The 25198-nt window shown below is 34.2% G+C and overlaps 1 protein-coding gene across 4 annotated transcripts; it reads right to left on the bottom strand.

Annotated features, from left to right (window-relative positions):
- Nucleotides 1-13876: 13876 nt before the first annotated feature.
- On the bottom strand, nucleotides 13877-23134 carry LOC107938674 (transcription factor AIG1). 4 transcript variants are annotated; one of them, XM_041075168.1, is made up of 3 exons: nucleotides 22117-23134; nucleotides 21006-21054; nucleotides 13877-18619 (listed from the first exon to the last, which is right to left on the bottom strand). In XM_041075168.1, exons 1-3 carry the CDS (start codon nucleotides 22322-22324, stop codon nucleotides 18472-18474), a joined length of 405 nt encoding a protein of 134 aa, XP_040931102.1. In that variant the 5' UTR covers nucleotides 22325-23134; the 3' UTR covers nucleotides 13877-18471. The 4 variants fall into 4 exon arrangements, 2 of the variants coding, with proteins under 2 accessions (XP_040931102.1, XP_040931103.1); XR_005899936.1 differs by lacking the exon at nucleotides 13877-18619 and having other exon boundaries at nucleotides 20628-21054; nucleotides 22117-22305; nucleotides 22882-23134; XM_041075169.1 differs by lacking the exon at nucleotides 13877-18619 and adding an exon at nucleotides 20628-20793.
- Nucleotides 23135-25198: the final 2064 nt, after the last annotated feature.

The raw sequence follows: 25198 nt of genomic DNA, 5'->3' as shown, positions 1-25198 counted from the left end.
GAGGTAGCCCCTAACATACATTTGGCCGGATTGAGCTTTAGCTGGAACTTTGTCAGTCTGTCGAACAACTTCTTCAGGTTCACTACATGCTCTTCTTCCCCTCGAGATTTAGTAATCATATCGTCGACGTAGACCTCTATAACGTCACCATAGCCCTCTGATATGTTGCCCCAGCATTCTTTAATCCGAACGGCATTACCTTGTAGCAAAATGTTCCCCATATTGTTACGAATATAGTTTTCTCCATATCCTCAAGGGCCATCTTGATTTGATTATACCCCGAAAATCCAGCCATGAAAGAAAACAATGAATGTTTTACTGTGTTATCCACCAACGTATCAATATGTGGTAAGGTAAAATTATCTTTAGGACTTGCTCGATTCAGGTCACGATAATCCACGCACATTTGTACTTTGCCATCTTTCTTTGGTACTGAGACTATGTTAGCCACCCATTCTGGATATTTGGAAGCTTGTAAGAAACCCGCATCGAATTGCTTTTTGACCTCTTCTTTTATCTTCAATAGCATCTCAGGTCTCATCCGTCTCAGCTTTTGCTGAATGGGTTTGCATTCTGGCCTTAATGGGAGTTTATGGACCACTAAATCTTCATCCAGCCCTGGCATGTCCTGATATGACCATGCGAATACATCCTTGTACTCACGGAGCAAAGCAATCAAATTATGCCTAGTGCCCCCTGAAATAGAGGTCCCAATCTTCACTTCTTGCTTCCTTTCTTCAGTTTCCAAGTTTATTGTTTCAACAGATTCTTGATGAGGCAAAATCTGTTTATCCTCTTGTTCCACCATTTTTAGCAAGTCAGGAGATGAGACATAGTCTTCAACATTTTCTTCGGCTTCGAATTTTCCTAAACAAACAGCCTTCTCAAAATTGATTTCAGGACTCGTAACGGGTTTGTTCATGCAATTGATATCTGAGCACCTGAAAGTTGAATGGAAAAGGAAACTATAGAGGGGCATCTAAGAATTGAAACCAACAAACTGAATGTTATGGTATGGCATGAGGCAATTGTAAAGATAGGATATGAAATGATTATGGAATTAGTGATAATGCGAAAAATCGTGACAAAATGCATCTTCATTGATATTCATTTAAATGATAAAGAGCGAATGAAAGCTCTTACAAAAGAATTCTATTATATCTAAGGACATAACAGAATGTTAACGTTTGAGCATTACTCTGAAGACTTATAAACTACAAGAAGATCATCGGCAGTCCAATTGTTCAACATGAAACCCGGGGGACAAGAGCGTATCTTTGAGACGTCTTTACTCGCGTCAGCTCCTTTGTCAATGACATTTATACTGATATTCTGAAAACCCTCTTCGATCATTAACATTGTGCTTTGTGCACTATACTGCCCTGGGTATATCATTCTCGCAGACGTAAATATTCTTGACAAAGGAGGGAATTCCATGGGCTCCCATTCTGGTTCTCGGCCTAATGTTCTCGCGATCCTTCTTTCCTGATCTTTCTTCCACTGCTTTCTTCTTTGACGCATGTCTGGCTGGAACCCTAAACCGTATCGGGCCTTGTAGTATACTGGCTTTAGAGCCCTGACTATTCCTTGCAGATATCTCTCTAAACCTCTTCTCGCTCGAGCTCCCTTTTCTATAGTCAACTTGACACCCATTTTAGTATTTCTCGATAGTTTTGGCACCGGGATTCTGTTTCCCCCGGTGACAAAAGTGGCATTGACGAATTCAATGGATCGGAAGGAGCATTCCACTGCGTCCTTGCTTACTTCAAGATATGGCGCATCAGCAGAGATAGATGCGAAAATGTCTTCTTCTCCCTCGATAGTGACCAAACAGCTATCCATGATAAATTTCACCTTTTGATGGAGGGATGATGGGACCGCTCCAGCAGAATGGATCCAGGGTCTTCCCAAAAGGCAGTTATATGAGGGTGTAATGTCCATGACTTGGAACTTGACATCATATATGTAGGGAACCACTTCTAGAGGGATCTCAATCTTCCCCATAACATCACGCTTTGTCCCATCGAATGCCCTTACCGTGGAATGACAGGGCCTTAAATAGGACAAATCCATCGGAATTCTAGAAAGTGTGGCCAAAGGCATGACGTTGAGTGCCGACCCATTATCGATGAGCACGTTCGGTATCATGTATCCCTTGCAGCGAGTCATAATATGCAGTGCTTTCACTGAGCCTCTACCATTGGGTGGTATTTCATCATCATTAAAAGAGATAAAATTATCCGCATTCAAGTTGTTCACTCATCTGTCAAGCTTCTCCACGGATATATTGTTTGCCACATAAGCTTGATTTAACACTTTCAGCAAAGCGTTCCGGTGTGGCTCCGAATTTAATAGCAGAGATAAAATCGAGATTCGTGCTGGTTACTTATTCAATTGTTCCACCACATTGTATTCACTGTACTTGATAAATTTCAAGAACTCCTGTGCTTCCTCTTCATCCACAGGCTTTTTAGTTTCTTGCACGGGTGGAATTTCTTACTCGACTTTGGCATCATGCATCACTGCTTTCCCTTTTTGCTTCCAGTCACTGTTCTTCTTCACTGGTTTGACCTCTTTCGAATAACATCTTCCACTTCAGGTAAAATGACCTACTGTGCTCACATTCCCTTCAGTATGGTTAGGGAATGGGTTTCCAGTTGCATTACTGGCACTATCGAATCGTAGGATACCCGCATTAATTAGTCCTTGAACTCTCATCTTAAAGGCTAGGCAATTTCTTGTGGAATGTCCCTGGTTTCCCACATGGTATGCACAACTAGCGTTTGGGTCGTACTATTTTGGGTATGAGGGCCTCAGGGGTGCCATATAATGCGGGGATATCAATTGTTTCTCCAAAAGTTTTGGGTACAGTTCCCTAAATGACACGGGAATAGGGTAAATTGTGGTCTCTCGGAATTGGGTTTTGCTGGCCTTTGCTCGTTTTTGGGTTGGCTTTGGATGGGCATTGTATTTTATGGGAACGTGGCGGTTGGTCTCAGGTTACTTGTAGCGTAAACGGGGTAAGAAGAATAAGGAGGTGATGTTTGATAGTAAGGGGTTTGAGGAGGATAATAGAAATTCGCAGGTGGATAATTTCGAGGTCGGGATTGGTTTGGATATGGACTCAGGGTATAGCGGCTTCCAATTTCCACCATATGGGCTTCTGGTTCTTTTTTCTTCATGGGCACTACCTTTCTTGAACTTTTTTGACCCTTCATTCTACCGCTCTTGACGGCATTTTCTATAAGCTCACCGGATATTACAATATCCACAAAATCTTTCGTGGCACTTCCCACTAGTTTGTCATAAAACGATGCCTTTAAGGTGTTGATAAAGAGGACGGTTATCTCCGTTTTTGTTAGTGGAGGTTCCACTTGGGCTGAGACGTCCCTCCATCTCTGCGCATACTGTCTAAAAGTTTCTAACGGTTTTTTCTCTATCATTTGTAAAGTCATCCGATCAGGCACCATATCTGATACATGCTTGTACTGCTCACAGAATGCCGACGCCAAGTCTTTCCAGGATCGGATCCTTTCCTTACTGAGCTGGTTGTACCACCGAAGAGCTGATCCTACTAGACTATCTTGAAAACAATGTACGAGTAGCTTATCTTCGTTCACGTAACTGGTCATTTTCATGCAAAACATGACAAGATGCACTTTTGGACATCTTGTCCCATCGTACTTTTCGAAATCAGGCACCTTGAACTTCGGAGGCAGGATTAGGTTAGGTACCAAACTGAGTTTTTTAGCACCTAGTGCAGAGAAGACTTCAGTGCCTTCTATTGCCTTAAGTCTTTCCTCCAAGCTCCTATACCTCTCTTGAGCCTTGTGATCATCTATTTTCAACTTGGCTATTTCAGCCGGATCATCTAAATCTGGAACTACAGGATTGACAGGGGTTGCTCCGGGATTTGACATAAATATTCCTTGCCCTAGATGAGAAAATGGCATAGGTCGTTGTTCTAAGCCTGTGAATTCCTCTTGAGTATACCCTCTTTGTGCTACGTGGGCATGCGGTGGAGTGAATCCTGGGGGATAGAGTGGATCATGGTCATGATTAATTCTTGATTGAGGTTCCATACTATTGGGGTTCTGTATGGGTCCTTTTCCTTTGACCAAAACTGACATCATCTCTATCATTCTAGCCATTTGATCCTTCTGTTCAAGTGATTCCTCTCGAGATCTTACTATCAAATCCCTCGTTTCTTGCTGTGATTTAGCCAGTTGTTCTTGTAATTCCCTCTGGATTCTTTCCATCCTTTCGATTCTTTCATTGAACTCAGCCTCCATTGCTCTAGCTTGTCGACGCATTTTATACGAATGGTGTGGTTCCAGATTTGAAGTGTTGCAACTGTGAATTATATGATTCTAACCTTAGTGAATGATTATGGGATATGTTTATGCAATGAATGAATGAATAAATGTTGAATGAATGTCAGTCATGAAAGAAATGCGAGAAATTGGTGTTGATCTCGAGATAGTCCTTATTAGGCATTTCATTCATCAAAAGAGTTCATTACAAAGCATTTCGCCATTTTTGATTCGTCCATTACACAAACTTCCTAGCTATATCGCTATATTTCTTTACTTGCTCTAAGAACTCCGATATGCTCAATTGTTGGCTCGGCGAGAATTGGCAATTGAGATCCTCTGTTTCATCTAATAGTTGTACCATGTGCACAGTCGCTTGACGGATTTTGTTGATCAAAAAGCCCAGTTGCATTTCTCTTTCTTGGAGGTCCGTTTTATAAGCGTGAGTGTCTCTATTATATTGATCATTCTTTTCTTCCAAGGCTTTTAAGAGAGTATCCAATTGTTGCTGACAAGCTCGCAACGCATCTTCTAGATCCCGTACTCTTTCTTTTAAGCTTTGATGTTCAGATTGACTGATTGTCCATTTGGTAGACATAGCTTCGTGTTTAGCGCTTTTCTTTCTTAATTCTATCATAACCCGCTAGCCTTTTTCTCCTCATTCTCTGTCCTCTTTTTCCAAAATTTCATCCCGCCTTTAGCATTGTTTAATTCTTCTCTCCACTCTGTTGACGACTTACCTAACTCGCTGTTCTTGATAGTGACTCTTAACTTTTTATTTTCCAGATGAAGGTCCCTTAAGTCATTTCTTATGACTTCAACTTCTTTTTGTACTTTTTCGGTTTTAGACCTTTCGATCTGGATGTCGATCTTCAAATGGTAATTTTCTTCTTGAAGAATACTAATATCCCGCAACATTTTGACCTTTTCGCGCTCAAATTCCTGTCTTGCTATTTCTAGCTCAGATGGCACTTCTACCGAGAAATGATTCTAGACGGTGTAATTTGTCGACGAGATTTGCTGGCTGTTCACCCGTTGCTTTCTCCATATGTCGTAATCTTGGGTGAGGGTATCAGCATACAGAGCTAATTCCATGTGATGAATTCTCTTCCAAGACTTTGCAGTATTTCGGACTCTCTTCATATATCCTTCACCCGCAAAAGCAAACTCTGATTGTGCTAATCCTCCGGTGGCGGGTACGAATTATCGTGAAGAAAATTACCTTTGGACCATTAACGGAGCATATCCAACTTCTTCCCATAACCCTAGTAGTGGCACCCAATCTTGATCTCCGACCTTGTATAGCAGAATTGACGGGCGTATCCATGGGGCTTTCCAAGTTACGTTATCGGCGCGAAGATTCTGAAAGACTGAGACCCATGTTGTTCAGTGACCTCCTTCGGCCATTCTTTCTTGAGATAAGCTTCTAACGGAGAGAATGTTTTAGAAAACATATGGAACAGTGTGTGCTCTACTTTCCAGCAGTGGCTCAGAATCCAAACATTGAGTAACTGCACGCATCCGATAAAACGACCTTCCCCTTTCTTCCTACAGCTACTTAGTGATCTGAAGGTTTCGGCCAGGATAGTTGGGACGGGGTTGATTCCTTGTTTTAACCTTTCGAAGAAATCTACCACCGTAATTTCTATGTGTCCAAAGACCTTCGGGAAGATGATCAAACCGTAAATGGCTAGAGCAAATAGATTTACCCTTTTCAACATGTCGGGATGGTTCAGAACCAAGTCTCGTAGGGAAGACCATGGAATGCAAATGGTTTTATTCTTCTTCTTTATCTGTTTTTCGGCCCACGCGTCAGTCATGTCTGTCAATCTCACTAACTTTTTCTTGAAAGTCATTGGCTTAGGTTCTTTCACATATATCTTATAAGGTTGTACGTTTTCGACACGAAGCAAAGTAGCATACTCTTCTATAGTCGGGATCATGTCTTCCTGATTGAAAGTAAAACATTGGTAGGCCGGATCCCAAAATCTGACCATGGCTTGGATCAATCGTTCGTCTACGTTGACAGTAATCAAGTTGGCTATGTCCCCATATTTTTCAGTAAAGATACCCCTAGTGTCCAAGTCCCACTGATTCCAAACTCGAACCAAATCTTCAAGATTATTCTGGCGAACATTCACAGTTATGTGCTCAGGTAAATTGGCAATACATCCCTCTACTAGACTATCCCCTCTTTCTTTCTGAGTCTTTAGAGACCAATCTCGAACTGCGGCATTCCTCTCGGTTATTTGTATAATTGACTCTTCCATTAGAAACCCGTTTTTTGGCAACCGATCTCTAGTCAACACCTTCCTAATATGATGCCTATAATGCATGATGGAAAAAGAAATAAGGCAAAGACAAACAACCTTGATTAGTAATTAAGTATAGGCAGAAAAACATGGAAAATTTAACAAATCAAACTACCCAAATCTAGTTTATTAAACAGACCCAGTCCCCTTGTATAGAAAGTGAAGATGCAAAAGATAAGAGGCGTTCCTCCCGTGCACTTATTTTGGTGACTACTAAACAGACGGAGGTTTGGCATAGCTCTAGTTAAATGGCTCGTACGGTTCACTATATGCGATTTTGGTTCTAGATAGGTACTTGAATTGTCCGTACTGTCATCTGCTAAGATTAGTACGACGCTTCGGTCATAGCCCATCACAGGCTCACGAGTTCAATTCGAGGGGTTACATTTACTTATGCCTATGCGGAGGGACAAGTTAACTCACGAAAGCATAAGTCATATGTAACTCGAAAGTATTCACTAGCCTGTACGGAGGGACGAGTTAACTCATGAAGGCGTAGCGTTTACTTTCACTTAATCGGACGAGGCCCGGGTAGAGAGCTCATGTTATGCAAAATGCAAGTGCACGGTGTGTGGGAGAAACTCACAAACCTTTACGTTTTATTTAAAAAAACTAGACCAAAACTAAAACCATAAAAATTTAAAGCTGAATAACAATCGGATAAAACAAGTTGGGAGAATATATACAACACTTCAAAAACACAATTTTGGGATCACGACTAAATATTAATTCGAACAAGAAATTTTGAAAATTTTGATAACATGCGTTTAAGTGACTTGACTCACAAAAACTGACGTCCCCAGTGGAGTCGCCAGCTGTAGCGACGTAAAAATTTCGCTTTCGGTCGCTAATTGAGGCAATTATTTGAAAATTTGAAAATGGAATTTCGCTTTAAAAAAAGGGAGTCGCCACCGATCTTTTCTCTAGGTGTGATTGGACACCTAATAAATCATCTTTTTTAGAAAAGAAAGTTTATTCTTGAACAAAAACGAAGGCCAAACTTGGGTCTACGCGAAAATCCTGAGAAAAATAGGGTTCGGGAGTCGGTTACGCACAAGGAAGGTATTAGCACCCTCATGACGCCCAAAATTAGTATCTTTATTAAACACGTGTTGTCTTGATTTTCAAAAATACGAATTCAATTTGCCATTTAACCGTGATCCGATTGAAAAACGAGAATTTTTTAAAACACGAAAATTTTGAAAACACGAAAATTTTTGGGATCCAAATTTTTTTTTAAAACACGAAAAATTTTGGAAACGCGAAAAGTTTACAGTATTAGAATTTTGACAAATTACATATCCTCATCTACATTTTAAAAATAAAGTTTGATCACTTACCAATAATCACAAAAATAAATATCGTATTTCAAAACACGAGAATTTTTAAATTTTTTTATTTTTTTTAAAAAGGACGTCCCAGTTTTAACACTAGCCGATGATATTCACCCAACATAGCGATGGAATCAATGGCTTAAAATTAAATCAGCATGTTGCCTTATTTATAAATAAAAAGAAGAAAAAAATGAATAAACTATTTTTTCAAAATAAAAATTCATAAATAAATAAACGGTGCAAACATGATATAATGAAGTGATTAATAAAAAACATTATAACATAATATTAAGATATTAGAGTAATAACAAATAATATTACAATAAAAGAAAAAAAAGTAAAAATATATTAATATCATAATAAAATAATATATGTATAATAACAATATGTACAAAAAGATGTATGTATACCAAATAATACATAATAATACTAAAATAAAATAATAAGTAGCAATAGTGAAAATAATAAGCATAATAATAAATATAATGATATATAAAAATAATACTATATATAAAAGTATATATATACGTACAATAAAATATATACTAATATTAATAATAAATATAACAGGGGTAAAAATAAGTATAATAATATATTAGATAGTAAAAATAATAATAATAACAATAATAATAATAATATGTGAAGGTTGAGAAAAATAATAATATAATAATAACCAAAGTTTTAAAATCATAAAGGGATATAAATAAATGGTAAAACAAAGTAAAATAAATGTATGTAAAAAAAGGAATAGATAAATAAATATAAAAGAAATATAATAGTAATAGTAATAATAATGCAAAGCTAATTAATTTAATAATATGATAATAATAATAGTAAAGTAAAAGGAAAATAATGAAAGGGAAATACGGGGAAATATATAAAAGGAAATAAATAATAGATGGATAGACAAATAAATAAATATTAGTAGCGTGAAAATGATAAAAAAACAAATATTTAAATGAAGATAATAAGAACAGCAAATATTTAGAAAGCAAGCATTAAAGTCCTTAATATATATGTGAGGGATATAATGTAACAAACAGATGAATAAACAAAAAAAAAGAGACTGAAATGAAATACGCGCAAAAGTGGAAGACCGAGTTGGGAATATTCCCATACCATCAAAACGGTGCCACTCTAACCAGTACTAAAATGTAATTAAAATAATATTTTGGGCGGAATTTAAAAGTAACAATGAGCTGATTTAAAAGGACCAAAAAGGATGAGAGACCATTTACACAATTTGTCCCAAAAGCAGAAACATGATTGGCCTAGTATTTGTGACGCCATTTCATCTTTGTTATTTTTTTTATTTTTTATTCTTTACTTCATTTTTTGTTTAAGCAAATAAAGAACACCCCACCTCCTTTTCCCTTTTTCGGTTAAGATTTCTAAACCCATTTTTGCCGCCGCCATTGTGGCTCTTTGAAGCCGCCGGGGCTTCCACCGTCGACAGTGGTCAGGGCCACCAAGATCCAGGTAAATTTTTCTTTTTTCTTTTTATTTAAAAACAATTTATAATGAAAAACTATGAGATTGAATCGAAAGAAAACAAAAAAAAGGAAAGAAATAAACTAAAGGAATAAGAGAAATAGAGATTAAAATCCACCTTTTTTCTTCTGTTGTTTTGCTTTTTGATTTTCAATACATTTGTCTAACAGTTTTTTTCTTTTTTTTTTCAAAACAGAACAACAGCCAAAGGAAATCAAAACTAAAAAAATCCTCCCCCCTTTTTTACAATATTTTGCTTGGTTTTTTATAGCCATTTTACAAGTTTTTTATTACTACTTTTGCTATTTTTTTTTTGTCTTGCTTGTTTGCTTTACTTTTTGCAAGGTATGGAAGTGACTGGTGGGGTTGTCAGAGGCAAGTGGCACCGAAAGTTGAGGCCAGGGTTAGATTTTCCCTTTTTCTTTTTTTTTCTAACTTGGGCTATATTATTGGGCTAGGGATTTTTATATTTTTTTTTAAATTTGGGTTTGGGTAGTTGGGTTAATTTAGATGGATGTGGACTGATTGAGGTTTGGGTAAATTAAGTAGTTTTTTTTTTTTTGTTGTAAATGAGTTTAATTTGTGGTAGGCCAAAATCGGCCTGCAACAGTAATGCTTTTATGAAGGTAAAAAATATAATAAGTATGATAAAGGTTAATGAAAAAATTTATAAATTAAACTTCACGCAATTCACAACTACACCTTCTTCTAGGCTTTGTAAGCCATTTCTAAGTTCATCTAAGCCATCCAAACTATCTCTCATCCTAAAAATTACTTGGGTAAACTTGTTTTTACTATGTTAATATTTAGAGACTCAATCACTGATGTAGGAGACAACAACGACCGTATCATCCTTATAGAAGTTTTATTGGAATAATTTTTCTAATCGTGAACTAACTAGAAGATTCAACAATAGAAAATTAACCTTAAACTTCATTAGTATATCAATAAAATCCAAGGCTAGTTTTCCATTGCTGAATCTAATAGTTTTTTTCGTAATAAATAAATAAAAGTTAGTGACTAGTGTTGGGGAGTTCAATGCTTCTTCAATAACATCTCGTGAAATTCATATTATTAGTTCTGGGAGCAATGACTTTCTTCACAACTATTATATTTTTTATTATTATTTAAATCTTATAACATGTTCTTAAATATTATCATTGAATCGTATGATAATTTCATTCAAGTTTATTTTAATACCTTTTTCCTAAATTTTAAAAATATATATAATTTCATGATTTTTTATTAAAAGCTAAAATTTAGTATAGAACTTGTAGGAGCTTGGAGGAAGAAGAATTGGCGTGACAACGTTACCACCATTTGGATGCTTACCAGCAACCATCACAACATTTGGGCATTGCAGCAATCAGTGTGTGTGGCAAGATTAAATAAAAATGCAATTTCAATTAACAACAAATTCAATCATTGGCCTCAAAGGTTGAAGAGAAGGTTTGCTAAGCTTAAGTTGGTTGTCTTAGACATCTCCAATCCTTTTTACATCGTTATCACGAATCATGCTGAGAATGGTAACAAATATTATTATTTCTTAAAAATGTAGTAGCATGGGTAAAGATTAACTTCTAAGCAAGCACTAATAATTTAGGCAAGTATTAGACAACAATATTTAATAAACTTGAAATTAAAGAAGAATATTTATTTTTGAATTCGTCAGTAAAATTAAATACAAAAATTTTCCTGATCATGATTATATCAATTTATCTATCCATTTGATTTACTTTTCTTATCTTATATCACCAGATTTTGGTTTTCCATATATAAATGTAACTGATGTATCTCACTCGTAGAGAATTTCTCCATAATGCTCATAGATAGTTGCTCTTGGAGTCGCCAAATAAGACTTAGTCGATCTTATTACTATAAAATTAACTTGAACAATAAAAATTTGACTCGATTTTAAACGTGATCAGCTTTTGGCTATACATACATTTTCATAAATAAATTGCCCAAGACTAATTATTGTGGACGTTTCTTCACAATAATTATGATGATAATGATGATGGGAAAATACAATGCAACTATAAATGATAAGGAAACTTGCAACTAGCCAACTAGCATAAACAATGGTAAACAAATTCTTCCTTTGTATTCACACATATGATATTAATAAATTTTATTTGATTAGTTGGAAAAAAATCTTTTTAAATTTATAAATATAATTTTTTCAAATTTTGTTGATAATAGATAATAAAAAAGAAAGGTTACGATTTGCATTAAATTATTTCATTTTCAAATTCACAATCCATTGATAAGTTTGTTATATATCTAATTTACTGTATAATTATTTTAAAAATAAGATAAATTTTTTTGCTATAAATATCTTCTTATTTTATTAGTTATATGCATTACAAAATTATATTCTATTTTCTTTCAATTGCATTAATCTTTTCAAAATTTTATCGATATGAATGATGTCTTTTTAACTTTATCATTTGTTTTATCTTTCTTAGCCACATTGTTCAGTCAAAGATTTTCTATTAATATTTGCCATCCAACAAAACAACCTAATAATGGTTTATGGTTAATAAACAAATTTTTGCAACCATTCTTAAAATTTCTACTGTCGTAACCATTTTTTGGAAAAATGGAACGAGGATCGACTTAGATTTGAAAATGAAAGAACGAGAGTCGCCACCAATCCTTTTTGATGAGGTGTGATCGGGTTACCTTAAATTAATCATTTTAATAAAAGTTAAGATTTACTAAAACGAAAATTGTTTTTGGTCTACAAAAAATCAAAAAATAAGTTCGAGAGTCGGTTACGCACGAGGAAGGGTTAGCACCCTCGATACGCCCAAAATTGGTACCTAATTGATTAATTAGTGTCTTAGTGTCGAATATTGAAAACTTGAAAGACTTTTGAAATACAATCCTTCTTTATAAAAAAGCTCAAGTGTTAAGGACCTTCTCGTCTGAAAATATGAAATGTCACATCCAGTAAGTTAGGACACGACATCTTGAATTTTCGAGAGCGAGCTTGCCTTTTATATAAAATTCATGTATTTTAACCCCCTTTTTAAAAAGGATGTTCGGTTATTTAGGGTGAACTAGGAAAATCGAAACCCAGTAAGTTAGTACACGTTTCCTCAAATTTCCGAACACCGAACATTACCTTTATTTTGCAAAAGATCTTATTTCGAGGTAACAAAATGTCATACCCGATAAGTTAGGGCACCATACCTCGTATCCCCGAAAATAAGCATTTTTCTTTTAAAACTCGTATTGCGATTTAAGATGATTATGTCGTTATTTAGATTAAACGAGGAAAACCGAAACCCAGTAAGTTAGGGCACAATTTTCTCGAATTATCTAAATACGAAACTTGTTTTATTTTAGAAAACACAATTACATGTGTCGAGTGAAGGACCAACGTAATCATAATCACATGGTGAAATGAGAAACAAATCGCAGGGTTAACAACCATAATAATAACAGAGGTGATGATATAACGATAATAATGACGAATAATGTGGATTTGCAAATATATTGAGACACATGTGAGTAAACGAATAAACATAATGCTAACACCGTAATAATAACGAAAATATGAGTGAATAAGAAACATAAATAACTAAGTAATGAGAAAATAAAAAAAGTAATAATAATAATGCAATGATAGTAAGAAAAAAAAATGAATGATAACAATAATATGTCAAATAATAAAATTAATAATAATAAAAGTAATGAGAATAATGAGAATATATAATATATAATATTAAAGGTAAACACATAATACATATATTAGAAATAATCATAATCTTTGAAAACAACTATTAACAATTATATAAGTAGATAATAGTAGTATATACATGGTATAGTTTAAAAACATAAACATAAGATAATATGAGAAATAAAAATATATAAGTGTTATAGCATTAAGGTATATGCATAAAAATACAATATTAAAAGATATATACACGTAATATATAAAATGCATCCATATTAAAAATATATGCATAAAAATGCAATATTTAGACTATTTACATAGTATATACATGCTAAAGAATGATAAGGATGCTTAAAAATAAATATTAATGATATTACATAGATATATACATATGTATTAAAATGAATACATGATAATATTAGAAGTATGCACACAATATACACAATATATTAAAAGTATATATATAGTATTTATAAAAATATACATATGGTATAATGTTAATATGTATATGCATAATATAGAGTATGATATAGTATTTAAATGTGTATACATAAAATATATATTAGGAATAATAATAAAACAACTATATGAATATATATAAAATATATGTAAGTATTAATTAAAACTAAAAATATCTAAATAATAATAAAATATGCTAATGATGATAATACAAAAATAGTAAAATATAAAAATGAATGATATTTAAATAATAAAGAGTGAAAAAAAATAAAAGAAACCGTATTAAGTCTAAAAAAAGGACTAATTTGAAACAAATATTAAGTTTTGGGGCTGATTTTAAAAATTAATAAAAGGGAAAGGGACCAATTTGAAAGCACAAATAACACACGGGGTCCAAAAGGGCAATTTACCCGAGCCCTTGAAACAGTGTCGCTGAAGGGAGGACCAACTTGCAAAATGCGATAAACCTCGGGGCTAATTTAAAAGAATTGAAAACTTGATTGCAAAACATATAAAAAGCGGAATAACCGAGCATGCAATTATCCCCTAAGAGAAAAAACACGCTGATCCCAGGGTAAGACGGGTCGGGTCTTCGGGTCGCACCTAAACGGCGCCGTTTCTGGGTTTTATAAGGGGCGGGCAAAACGGTGCGTTTTGCCGGCCTATATAGACTAATTATTTTTTTTAATTTCATTTCCCTTCTCCTTTTTTTAAAAAAGGTCTTCTAATCCTCTCTTTTCTCTCTGCAGGTACCCCAGGTCCGACCAGCATTCATCACCGTCCGTCGCGCCTTTCGCCGCCGGTGCCGTGCGGTGGCCGGGGTTTTGAAAAAGGTGTATTTTTTTTATTTTTCTTCTTTATTTTAATAACATATATGCATGTCCATGTAAACAGGAAAAGAAAAAAAGAAAAGAAAGAAACAGATTCAAAAATTTTAAAACACCTCTCGTTTTTTTATTTTGATTTCTTCTTTGGGCTTCTTTTTTGCTTCTTGTGATTTGTTGGTATTTTTAATCTCTGTTTTGGTATTGAGACTTCTTTTTTGATATAGGTGGTTCCAATCTAAGAGATTTTATTGTAAAAATCTGCTAACCTAAAAACCTTTTTTACAAAATCATCCATTCGGCTTTTATAAAGGCTTTACAATCCCTCTGTTTTCTACACTATTCTCACATTTAATGGTTGCAGGTGAAGAGGCGGTGGAGCAGAGGCCACTTGCAGGAGATGTGACTGGGGGCGGTGGGATAGGTGATTTAGGGTTTCAAATTTTAAAACCCTAAATTTTTTAGCTAGTTGGGTCAGATTGGGATTAGTTTTGGATAGGTTTTGGTTGTTTGAGCTTCTGTTAGGTTTAGTGGGTTGTGGGCTAGGTAGGTTTAAGGGTTTTGGGCCCAAAATTGGGCTTATACAGCCGCCCCTCTTTGCTTGTTGTCGTGTAACGAAAACAGAGCAAAGACTTAAGAAAGACCAATTTTGCCCGGTCTCACCATGTCTGGACTTGTTTAGCGTTCTTTTTCTCCAAGTAGCTTCATTCCAATCTTGTTACTCCACTCCGCTTCAACTCTATATAGATAAGACTTGTGACTTCAATTAACTCTACTGAAACTTCAAGGAGATCTGTCGTGGCTTGGGTCAACTCCACATGCTGCTTTAGGGAGAAGACATTTGATTTTCAACCTGTTACCCTACTGCTTAGGGGTTTAAGGCTTGGTGGTTTGAATCTTCTTTATTGCAACTTCAGGAAGGTAAGATTCACCGTCTTTTGATCTGTTTCCTTACTGCTTAGGGTGATAAGATTTTATGAACGTCAGCTTGTTACCCTACTGCTTAGGGAGTTAAAGCTCGTCGCCTTCGATCTGTTTCCCTACTGCTTAGGGATTCAAGGTCTGTAAATTTGGCTTGTTACCCTACCGCTTAGGGGGTTTAGCCCATCATCTTCGATCTGTTTCCCTACTACTTAGGGCAATAATATCTATAAACTTCAGCTTGTTACCCTACTGCTTAGGGGGTTAAAGCTTGGTGGTTTGAATCTACTTCACTGCATTCAATGAGGCAAGATTCGATGTATTTGATCTGCTCTACTGCAACTTCAGGGAGGCAAGATCTGTGATTTTCAACCTATTACCCTACTGCTTAGGGGGTTAAGGCCCATTTGATATGTTTCCCTACTGCTTAGGGTGATAAGATCATCATCTTCAATCTGTTTCCCTACTGCTTAGGGGGTTAAGATCTGTAGATCTTCAGCCTGTTACCCTACTACTTAAGGGATTAAGGCTTGGTGGTTTGAATCTGCTTCACTACAACTTCAGGAAGGCAAGATTCGCCATCTTTTGATCTGCTTCCCTACTGCTTAGGGTGATAAGATCTATGAACTTTAGCTTGTTACCCTACTGCTTAGGGGGTTAAAGCTCGTCGCCTTCGATCTGTTTCCCTATTGCTTAGGGGGATAAGATCTGTAAATCTTCAGCCTGTTACCCTACTACTTAGGGGGTTAAGGCTTGTCACCTTCGATCTGTTTCCTTACTGCTTAGGGGGATAAAATCTGTAAAATCAGTTTCATGTACTTATGCCAAATGATTAGGATGCTCTAATTGAAATGAATCAAATGCTCCTAACTAGATGTGTTATGAATGTGTCAAATAATTAGAATGCTATGATCGAAATGAATCAAATGCTCCTAATTAGATGTGTTATGAATGATATATGAATGAAAATGATCCCTTTAAAAAGGCTTAAGGTATCATCACTCGTTGTTCATCAGGACATTATCACTGACGTATTACGCTGCCATCTTGTTCGGCTGGTATTCTTGACAGAAGAGTCAGAAAAATAATCACATTTTGCTCAGTAAGCTTGTCCTGCTGTAATTTCAGAGTCCCTTCTACTGTACCTTCTGGGACATAAAGTTTGTGCCTCCTACTGTCATTTCAGAGGAACAACATTTGGTTTCTTCCATCCATCTTGTTGCAACTCAAAGGTATAGGATTTGTATCATCTTCAATCAATTTGATCTGTTACACCATTCCTTAGGTGTAATGAACAAATGTATGTCCCTGATATCTGTATGAATGCAGAATACCATTTTCCTTTTCTCGAGAATAATCATATTGCTTGTTCTTTGCCGGGATTATAACACCAATGTGATTTTTCTACCCAACCAATATCTTTAACAGAAAACTTGATGAGATAATTTCAATTTAGGCTCAAATATTTCCAACCCTTAGGCTTAGTGAGTTCTGAATAATGGTCCTGTTTCAGGCTCCTGTACTATTTAGAAGCTTCTAAAGTAATATGCAGAACTTCTTTTGTGAAAGTATTATTGGTCCATTAATCGTTATTTCAATGCAAAATGCTTGAAAATATCAAAATAATGGATAAGAAGAAAATTGATTGGGAGCATAGCTCGAAATAAATTAATTAATCAAAGATTGCAAATGCAATAAGAAAGGAATTAACTTAAAATGAATAAGTTAATCAAAGATAACAATGCAATAAGAAGAAAATTTATTCGAACATATCTTAAAAAGAATCAAAGATAACAAATTCAAAATGGGCAAAATGGAAGCTAGATGTCCCAGATATCGCGACTTGAGCTTCTCTGTACCAACTTCTTGATGACCTTTCTGAGCTCAATGTGTTTAAGGGATCCGGAATACTTTGTTGATGCCCCAAGACGTAGCATACTTTTTCATTGTTAATTCAGGAATAGCAAGACTAATGTATGCCCCACTTTGATCCAAATTTGAGCTGTCATTTTCAGGTTTTCAACTCAAATTCCCTTTAGTCTCAAGGTGCCATTTGCTGGTTTTCGCCTTGGCCTCTCCTTTTTCTTTCTTTTTTTTTGTTTCAAGACGCCCTTTGCGGGTTTTCACCTTGGCCTCTTTCCTTTTAGGTAGAATGCTCATTGATTGGATTTGAATTCACCGGATTGGGAAAATCTTCGCCATCAACGCTCCTCCAGAATGGGCCTTTTACTACATAAAGTCCCTCCTATTTTGACATCCACTTTCTTTTGAAGTCCTTTTGTATAGGAGGGATATTCTTTAACATCAAGTTCCCTTCGTGGAATTTTCTAGGATAAGCTTCTTCATCGTAAGCTCGCATCAGTCATTTTCGGTGCATTGGATTTCGACAGATAGCTTTCGACCCTCTTTTCAAATTCAATTGATCCTATCAGGATTGAATCCATTCTGCCTTATCTAACTTCAGCTCTGATGAGACTCAGAGAAAAGGAGTCTCATATTCAAAACCGATTCTATCTTATAAACCAACGAGCAATGTGTTGCCCCAGCTAAGGTCCTAGCCGACATTCGATGAGCATAGAGGGTACATGATGACTTCTTATGCCGATCTTTACAAGTCTCAGTCATCTTTCCATGATCTTCTTCTTCTTCTTCTTCTTTTTTTTCTTTTTTTTTAAAGATTTGATGATTGGCATATGAAGCGACTTTCACCCTCTTAGCAAAGTAATTGATGCCTGCTGGAAGCCTTCGACGAAATCGGCCCAATAACCTCCATGCCCCATATAGAGAAAGTCGAAAGAATGAAAAGGCACATGAATTCTCTCCATAAATTCGGCATTTACAGTATACTGATGCAATCCCTTTCTATGGTAGACCAGCAGAACCCAAATCTCATGATTAGCTTGGCCAAGATATGTCATTCAAAACCCTGCAACATCCTCATGTCTTAGTAGCCAGGCGTATCCTGATACGATCGTGCAAAAAATCTTTAAATTCTTGAAAGTGACTCAATGACATCTTGCTTTGCCTTTGTGGTCATGCAGACTCCGATGTTTGCCTCTTTCTCTTGTCTTAGGCCTACTGTTCACTGTCTTTTTGTAAGAGAGGATCTGTTTTCATCTTACTCTACCATCCTTAACAAATCAGAGAGTAGTCTACATCTCTGTCATCTTCAAAGTGTTGAGATCCCTTTAGGCCCATATTTTGCCCAAAAGGAGACTCGGAGTCAATGACAGCGTTACTCACATCATCAATATCTGGGGACCCGCTGAAAGTAGATTCACTACAAGAAAATAGACTTTTAGCGACGCTTTTTTTAGCCTTTAGCGGCGTTTTTAATCACCACTAAAACTATTTGCGGCGTTTTTACTAGTGCCACAAAAAACGCCACTATAAGAAACGTCGCAAAAATTTGCGGCGTTTGTAGGAAAAGCACAGCTAAAAGTCATGGCTTTTAGCGGCATTTGTTGGGAAAGCGCCGTTAAAAGTCATAACCTTTAGCAGCACTTTTCCTACAAACGCCGCTATAAAATAGACCTTTAACGGCACTTTTTCCACAAACGCCGCTAAAGAATATAACCTTTAAAAAAATTATTTTAATTAAATATTATATTATGTTTAAAATTTAAAATTTGAACTTTAAACTATACACTATACACTTTTAATGATAAATAAAAAATATTAATTAAATTAAATTTCCTATTAAAATTTAAACTTCAAAACTAGAAAAATTAATGAATTTAAATTAACGAAACAATAACATTAATCAAATTAAAAAAAAGATAATGAAGAAATTAAAGGTCAAACATTAGCTCCAATAATTGTTCAAAATATAAGACAGCTACATTCAATTTGCAGCACTTTAACACTTCAATTTGCAGCACTTTAACATCTCAATTAACAACATTTAAACACTTCAATTATAGCGATAAAACATCTCAATGTCCAGCAACTAAACACTTCAATTTGCAATACTTAAACACTTCAATTTGCAACATTTAAGCACTTCAATTTACAGCATTTAAACACTTCAATTTGCAGCATTCAAACACTTCAGTTTGCAGCACTTTAACAATTCAATTTGCAGCACTTTAACATCTCAATTAACAACATTTAAACACATCAATTATAGCGATAAAACATCTCAATGTCCAGCAACTAAACACTTCAATTTGCAGTACTTAAACACTTCAATTTGCAGCATTCAAACACTTCAATTTGCAGCACTTTAACACTTCAATTTACAGCATTTAAGCACTTCAATTTGCAGCACTTTTACATCTCAATTAACAACATTTATACACCTCAATTACAGCGATAAAACATCTCAATGTCCAGCAACTAAACACTTCAATTTGTAGTACTTAAACACTTCAATTTGCAACATTTAAGCACATCAATTTACAGCATTTAAACACTTCAACTTACAGCATTCAAACACTTCAATTTGCAGCACGTTAACACTTCAATTTACAGCATTTAAGCACTTCAATTTGCAGCACTTTAGCATCTCAATTAACAACATTTAAACACATCAATTATAGCGATAAAACATCTCAATGTCCAGCAACTAAACACTTCAATTTGCAGTACTTAAACACTTCAATTTGCAGCATTCAAACACTTCAATTTGCAGCACTTTAACACTTCAATTTACAGCATTTAAGCACTTCAATTTGCAGCACTTTTACATCTCAATTAACAACATTTATACACCTCAATTACAGCGATAAAACATCTCAATGTCCAGCAACTAAACACTTCAATTTGTAGTACTTAAACACTTCAATTTGCAACATTTAAGCACATCAATTTACAGCATTTAAACACTTCAACTTACAGCATTCAAACACTTCAATTTGCAGCACGTTAACACTTCAATTTACAGCATTTAAGCACTTCAATTTGCAGCACTTTAGCATCTCAATTTACAACATTTATACACCTCAATTACAGCGATAAAACATCTCAATGTCCAGCAACTAAACACTTCAATTTGCAACATTTAAGCACTTCAATTTACAGCATTCAAACACTTCAATTTGCAGCACTTTAACACTTCAATTTACAGCATTTAAGCACTTCAATTTGCAGCACTTTAACATCTCAATTAACAACATTTATACACCTCAATTACAGCGATAAAACATCTCAATATCCAGCAACTAAACACTTCAATTTGCAGTACTTAAACACTTCAATTTGCAACATTTAAGCATTTCAATTTACAGCATTTAAACACTTCAATTTACAGCATTCAAACACTTCAATTTACAGCATTCAAACACTTCAGTTTGCAGCAGTTTAACACCTCAATTAACAATATTTATTCAATTATATAATTAAAACAACAATATAATACATAAACTCATATATGACGTTGAAGCTTAAAAATCAAACTAAACTGTTCCATACCCCAAAAACAGCAAAAGAATCAACTTTCCACAACCCATAACCCTAGATATTCAAATATGGAAAAAAAGTTCAATAAATAAGATTGATAAGACCATCAACTCTAACAAAAAAATAAGCTAAAACTCAGCTTCATTAACCAAAACAACCTCGAAAATATATGAAGAATTCATTATAGAACTCAACTTTGACAACCCAATTCTAGAAAGAATATACACAATGAGTAAACGAAAAAAAAAAAGGAGAAAATATTGTACCTTGCACTCGTTGAGGTTGATTTCATTACTTCCAGCCATTTCTCTTTCTCTAAACACTCAAAAAAAAAAACCCAAAAGCTTAAAACAGATCCTTGTGAAGAACAAATCAAAAACTCACAATTCATTTCCCAAACCCAAATAAATAAAAAGTAAAAAAAAAACCAACAAAGATGTTAATCTGATCTTATTCTCTTTTTTTCCACTTCAAAAGATCCCTCCTTTTGTTTTTCTGCCGTTAGAGCTTATTATCAAGAGAAAAGATAAACAGCTTAAAAATCTCTTCAAAAGGAAACAAAGAGAGAGTAAACGATAAAAGATGAACCATCCGCACTGCAATTGAACAGAGAGAGAAGGGGTTATATGTGTGTCGTGTGGAATGGGTGAAGGATAGGAAAGGTGGCGCAGATTAGAAGACAGGAAAGATAAATGCTAAAATATACACAAGGTGAAATGTGAAAATGAGTGATACCAAGTAGTAAGCAAGAGCAAAATCACAAGGTTTTCCCCTATTGAACCACTTTTATTCCTAACCATTTTGCACAGATTTCATCATCAGAGGAAGAAATAAAATCAATACCTTGCAGTGCATTTCTCAAAATCACACACTGTATAAAAACTTCTCCTATAAATTTTGCAGATAATATCTCCACCAATGGAAGCAATTACAGCTTCAAAGGCAGGCCATTATCTAGAACTGAAGGTCTGAAATTGGGATCCTAAATAAACCTTAATCTCGTAATTGTCAAATTGTAAAACATCTGCTAAAAAGAATGATGCATCCCCTTAGTTGACTCCAGCATTTATGAAATTCAGAGTTGACCTTCCAAGTGCAAAATTGATGCAGCAAATGACCTTACAACAATTTTTTTTTGTTATAATTAAAATATCCAAATATTCATTTTACGGTCGACAAAGATCATTTCAGGTTCATAGCTACCCTTCATATTCTACCTTATACTCTACCTGGACAACCTGGTAATTACATCTAATGATCATTGTTAAACAAAAGTTTTAAGACTTAAAGAATCCTAGCAGGCACATAATATAAGCAAACAATTTAAATGAACTATATTATCCATCTAACATATATAAAGAAGGTTGTAAGAAGAACCTTTTTCTCTATATGGAAAGAGAGTACGGAGGGTGTCCAGGTGAGCATTAATCCTTTCTCTCCTCCTCCTCTCAGCTTCGCTATGACTCTTTAAAGCCGCTATAACTTTCTCTTCCGCCACGCTTTTCTTCCCAACCTTCACCGGCGACTTCACCACCAGCTCACTTTTCTCATTATCCAAAACAAGGACTGTGAAATCCCATTGCATGGACCCAAATCACGGGAAAAGGGATCGAGGAAACCAGAATAACAATTCCCAGATAAAAAAATGTTGTCGTTGAAATAGTAAACAGCCATATAAAAACACACACAAAAATAAAAAGAAAGCTAAACGAAGTTGATGAGAGTATTCAAAAACAACAGAGGGAGCAAAAACAAAACAAAACAAGAACAATATGGGATTTTTGGGATTTCAGTGAATATTCAAGAGGGAGCAAACAGAGGGAAGAACAAGAGTATTTGTTTTCTCAAATTGCAAAATTCAAAAAAACAAGAATCGATTTATCTCTGAGCACAAGGAGAACAGAACAAATGAAGTTACTTTATAGCTTTTTCAAGCATACCAATAGCACACTCTCGAGTCTGAACCCTTAGAACACTGTCAACTGTAGTAAAATTAACGATCAGGGAAAGTGTTTTTGAAGACTAAAGAGGTCTATTCCCGATGGCATATAAATTGAAAAGAAAACCCATTTGAAGAGATAGTTATTAATATGAAAATTACAAGTAAAAACAGTGATAGTAAACAAAGAGAGAGAGGGCTACCGACAGCAAATGTCGACAGAGATACAGCAACGGGCTACCGACGGAGATGCAGAGGGCTGCCGATTTGAGGAAATTGGGGGGAAAATAAAGGGAATCGGGGTAGGGGAGAAATGGTTTGGGAAAAATAAAATGGGGAAAAAAAGAGAAGAAATTTCAAGTGAAATTTTAGGATTTCTTTAGGGATGGGGAGGGAACCGATTTTGGGAAAAGAAAAGAGGGAAAAAAAAAAAAGATTTCTTGTCAAATTTTGGGATTTCGGGGGAAGGGGGGAACGAAAAAGTCTAATGCATTTTGAGTAACAAGACGGTACCGTTTTGTGTAAAAAATTTTGTGGCGTTTTTTATAAAAAACACCACTATTGCTTACTTTTTGTGACATTTTTAATAAAAACGCCACAAAAAGTCATTTTCTCACCTTTTTGCTCTGCTAAAAATTCTTTATTTTATTTTAATATATATAAACTTTATCATTATCTCTTAAATAATTTAAACTATATTTAATTATATGTATATACCTAAATTTTGATAGAGATATATCTCAATATTATATATGAATTTCAGTTTAATGTGTAATTATAGACGTGAAATTCTAATTGTGGTTTAAATGTATAGTTGAAACTTTAATTTTGATTTAATCATACACGTTTTAAAAAATAAATACATCAATATATTTTTATATTGAATAAATATAAACATTTATATATGCAATATATAAATATAAAATGATTTATATCAATAATTGTGTTCACAATTTATGCTTTTGGGATTTAACCCATTTTGATATATATATTTTTAAAATAATAATTTATATTTATCTTATTTAGATTTATATTATAAAAAAATCTAAGATACACAAGTTAAGTAGTTCACTATATTTACCCTTAAACCCCAACCCCTAACCCCCTAAACTCAAAACCCTATATCATAAATCCTAGACTATAAACCCCAAACCTTAACCTATAATTTAAACTATAATCATAATTTTAATATATTAAAATTAATCTTATCTCTTTTACAATTATATAATAAATTATTTAATATATAAATTACAAAGCATTAATTAATCTAAGCCTTAAACCCCTAATCCCTACCCCCTAAACCCTAAATCATAACCATAATCTATAAACCCTAAAAACCTAACACTTAACCCATAACCCTTAAGTCTTAAACCCCAACCCTTAAACCATAACCCATAATCCCTAAACCCATAATCCATAAACCTTAAAATAGCAACTCATAAACATTAAACCCTTAACCAAATACCGTAAACCCTAAACTATAATGATAATTAATTCAATATTTTAAAATTAACACTATCTCTTTTACAAATATATAAGAAAACATTTAACATATAAATTAAAAAACAATTAGTCATATACAAAAAATCTTTAAAATTATTTTTTTAAACAATAGTATTTTAATTTTTTTCATTGTTTGTGGCGTTTTTCAAAAAACGCCGCTAAAAACCTGTTTTGTTGTAGTGAAACCTTAAACCCCAACCTTAAACTACCCTTAAACCATGATCCCTAAACTCATAATCCATAAACCTTAAAATAGTAACTCATAAACATTAAACCCTTAATCGTATACCGTATACCGTAAACACTATACTATAATGATAATTAATTCAATATTTTAAAATTAATACTATCTCTTTTAAAATTATATAAGAAAATATTTAACATATAAATTAAAAAACAATCAGTCATATACCAAAAATCTTTAAAATTATTTTAAATAATAGTTTTTTCATTTTTTTCATTTTTAATAAATATTTTTCTATGTTTTTACTTTCAAATTTTTTCTCTGTGTCATTATTTTTTTCTGAAGAATTTAAATATTTAATTAAAAATAAATTGTATTTTAATAAAAATAAACCAGTTAAACTGTAAGTAGACAGATGAAATGTTTTTTGTGGCACTTTTTTAAAAAGCGCCGCTAAAGCCACTAAAAGCTCAATACAAAACAACGCCGTTTTGCAAAATTCTTTTGCGGCGTTTTTCTAAAGATCGAGCATTAGTGGCGTTTTTCATTCAAACGCCGCTAAAAACCTGTTTTGCTGTAGTGATTCCAAAGAATAAATGATTCTATGATCATGGATGAAGTATACATGAATGTTTGAAAGAAAGTCCAAAGAACAAAAGAATCTATGAACAATTATTTGTATAGTATGAAATGAAATAAAAGAATATTTACTCAAAAAATATGCATTTTATTGAAATAAAGACTAAGGACACAAGCCTATTTCACAAAAGGGGTCTAATTGCTTCAAGGCTTAAAGCAACAAGCGTGTTTTGAATATTACTCTAGATTAGCTC

The sequence above is a fragment of the Gossypium hirsutum genome, chromosome A08 (assembly GCF_007990345.1).
Source record: "Gossypium hirsutum isolate 1008001.06 chromosome A08, Gossypium_hirsutum_v2.1, whole genome shotgun sequence".
Classification (NCBI taxonomy): domain Eukaryota; kingdom Viridiplantae; phylum Streptophyta; class Magnoliopsida; order Malvales; family Malvaceae; genus Gossypium; species Gossypium hirsutum.
Note: the sequence above shows the minus strand (reverse complement) of the source record. Positions and strands in the feature narration are given on the sequence as shown.

Coding starts and splice junctions, on each gene's coding strand:
- LOC107938674 (XM_041075168.1), bottom strand. CDS start 22,324: ATGCAATGGGATTTCACAGTCCTTGTTTTGGATAATGAGAAAAGTGAG. Junction 21,055..22,116: donor CTTTCCATATAGAGAAAAAG/GTTCTTCTTACA, acceptor TTGAGTGTTTAG/AGAAAGAGAAATGGCTGGAA. Junction 18,620..21,005: donor TCAACCTCAACGAGTGCAAG/GTACAATATTTT, acceptor ATTTTCTTGTAG/TGAATCTACTTTCAGCGGGT.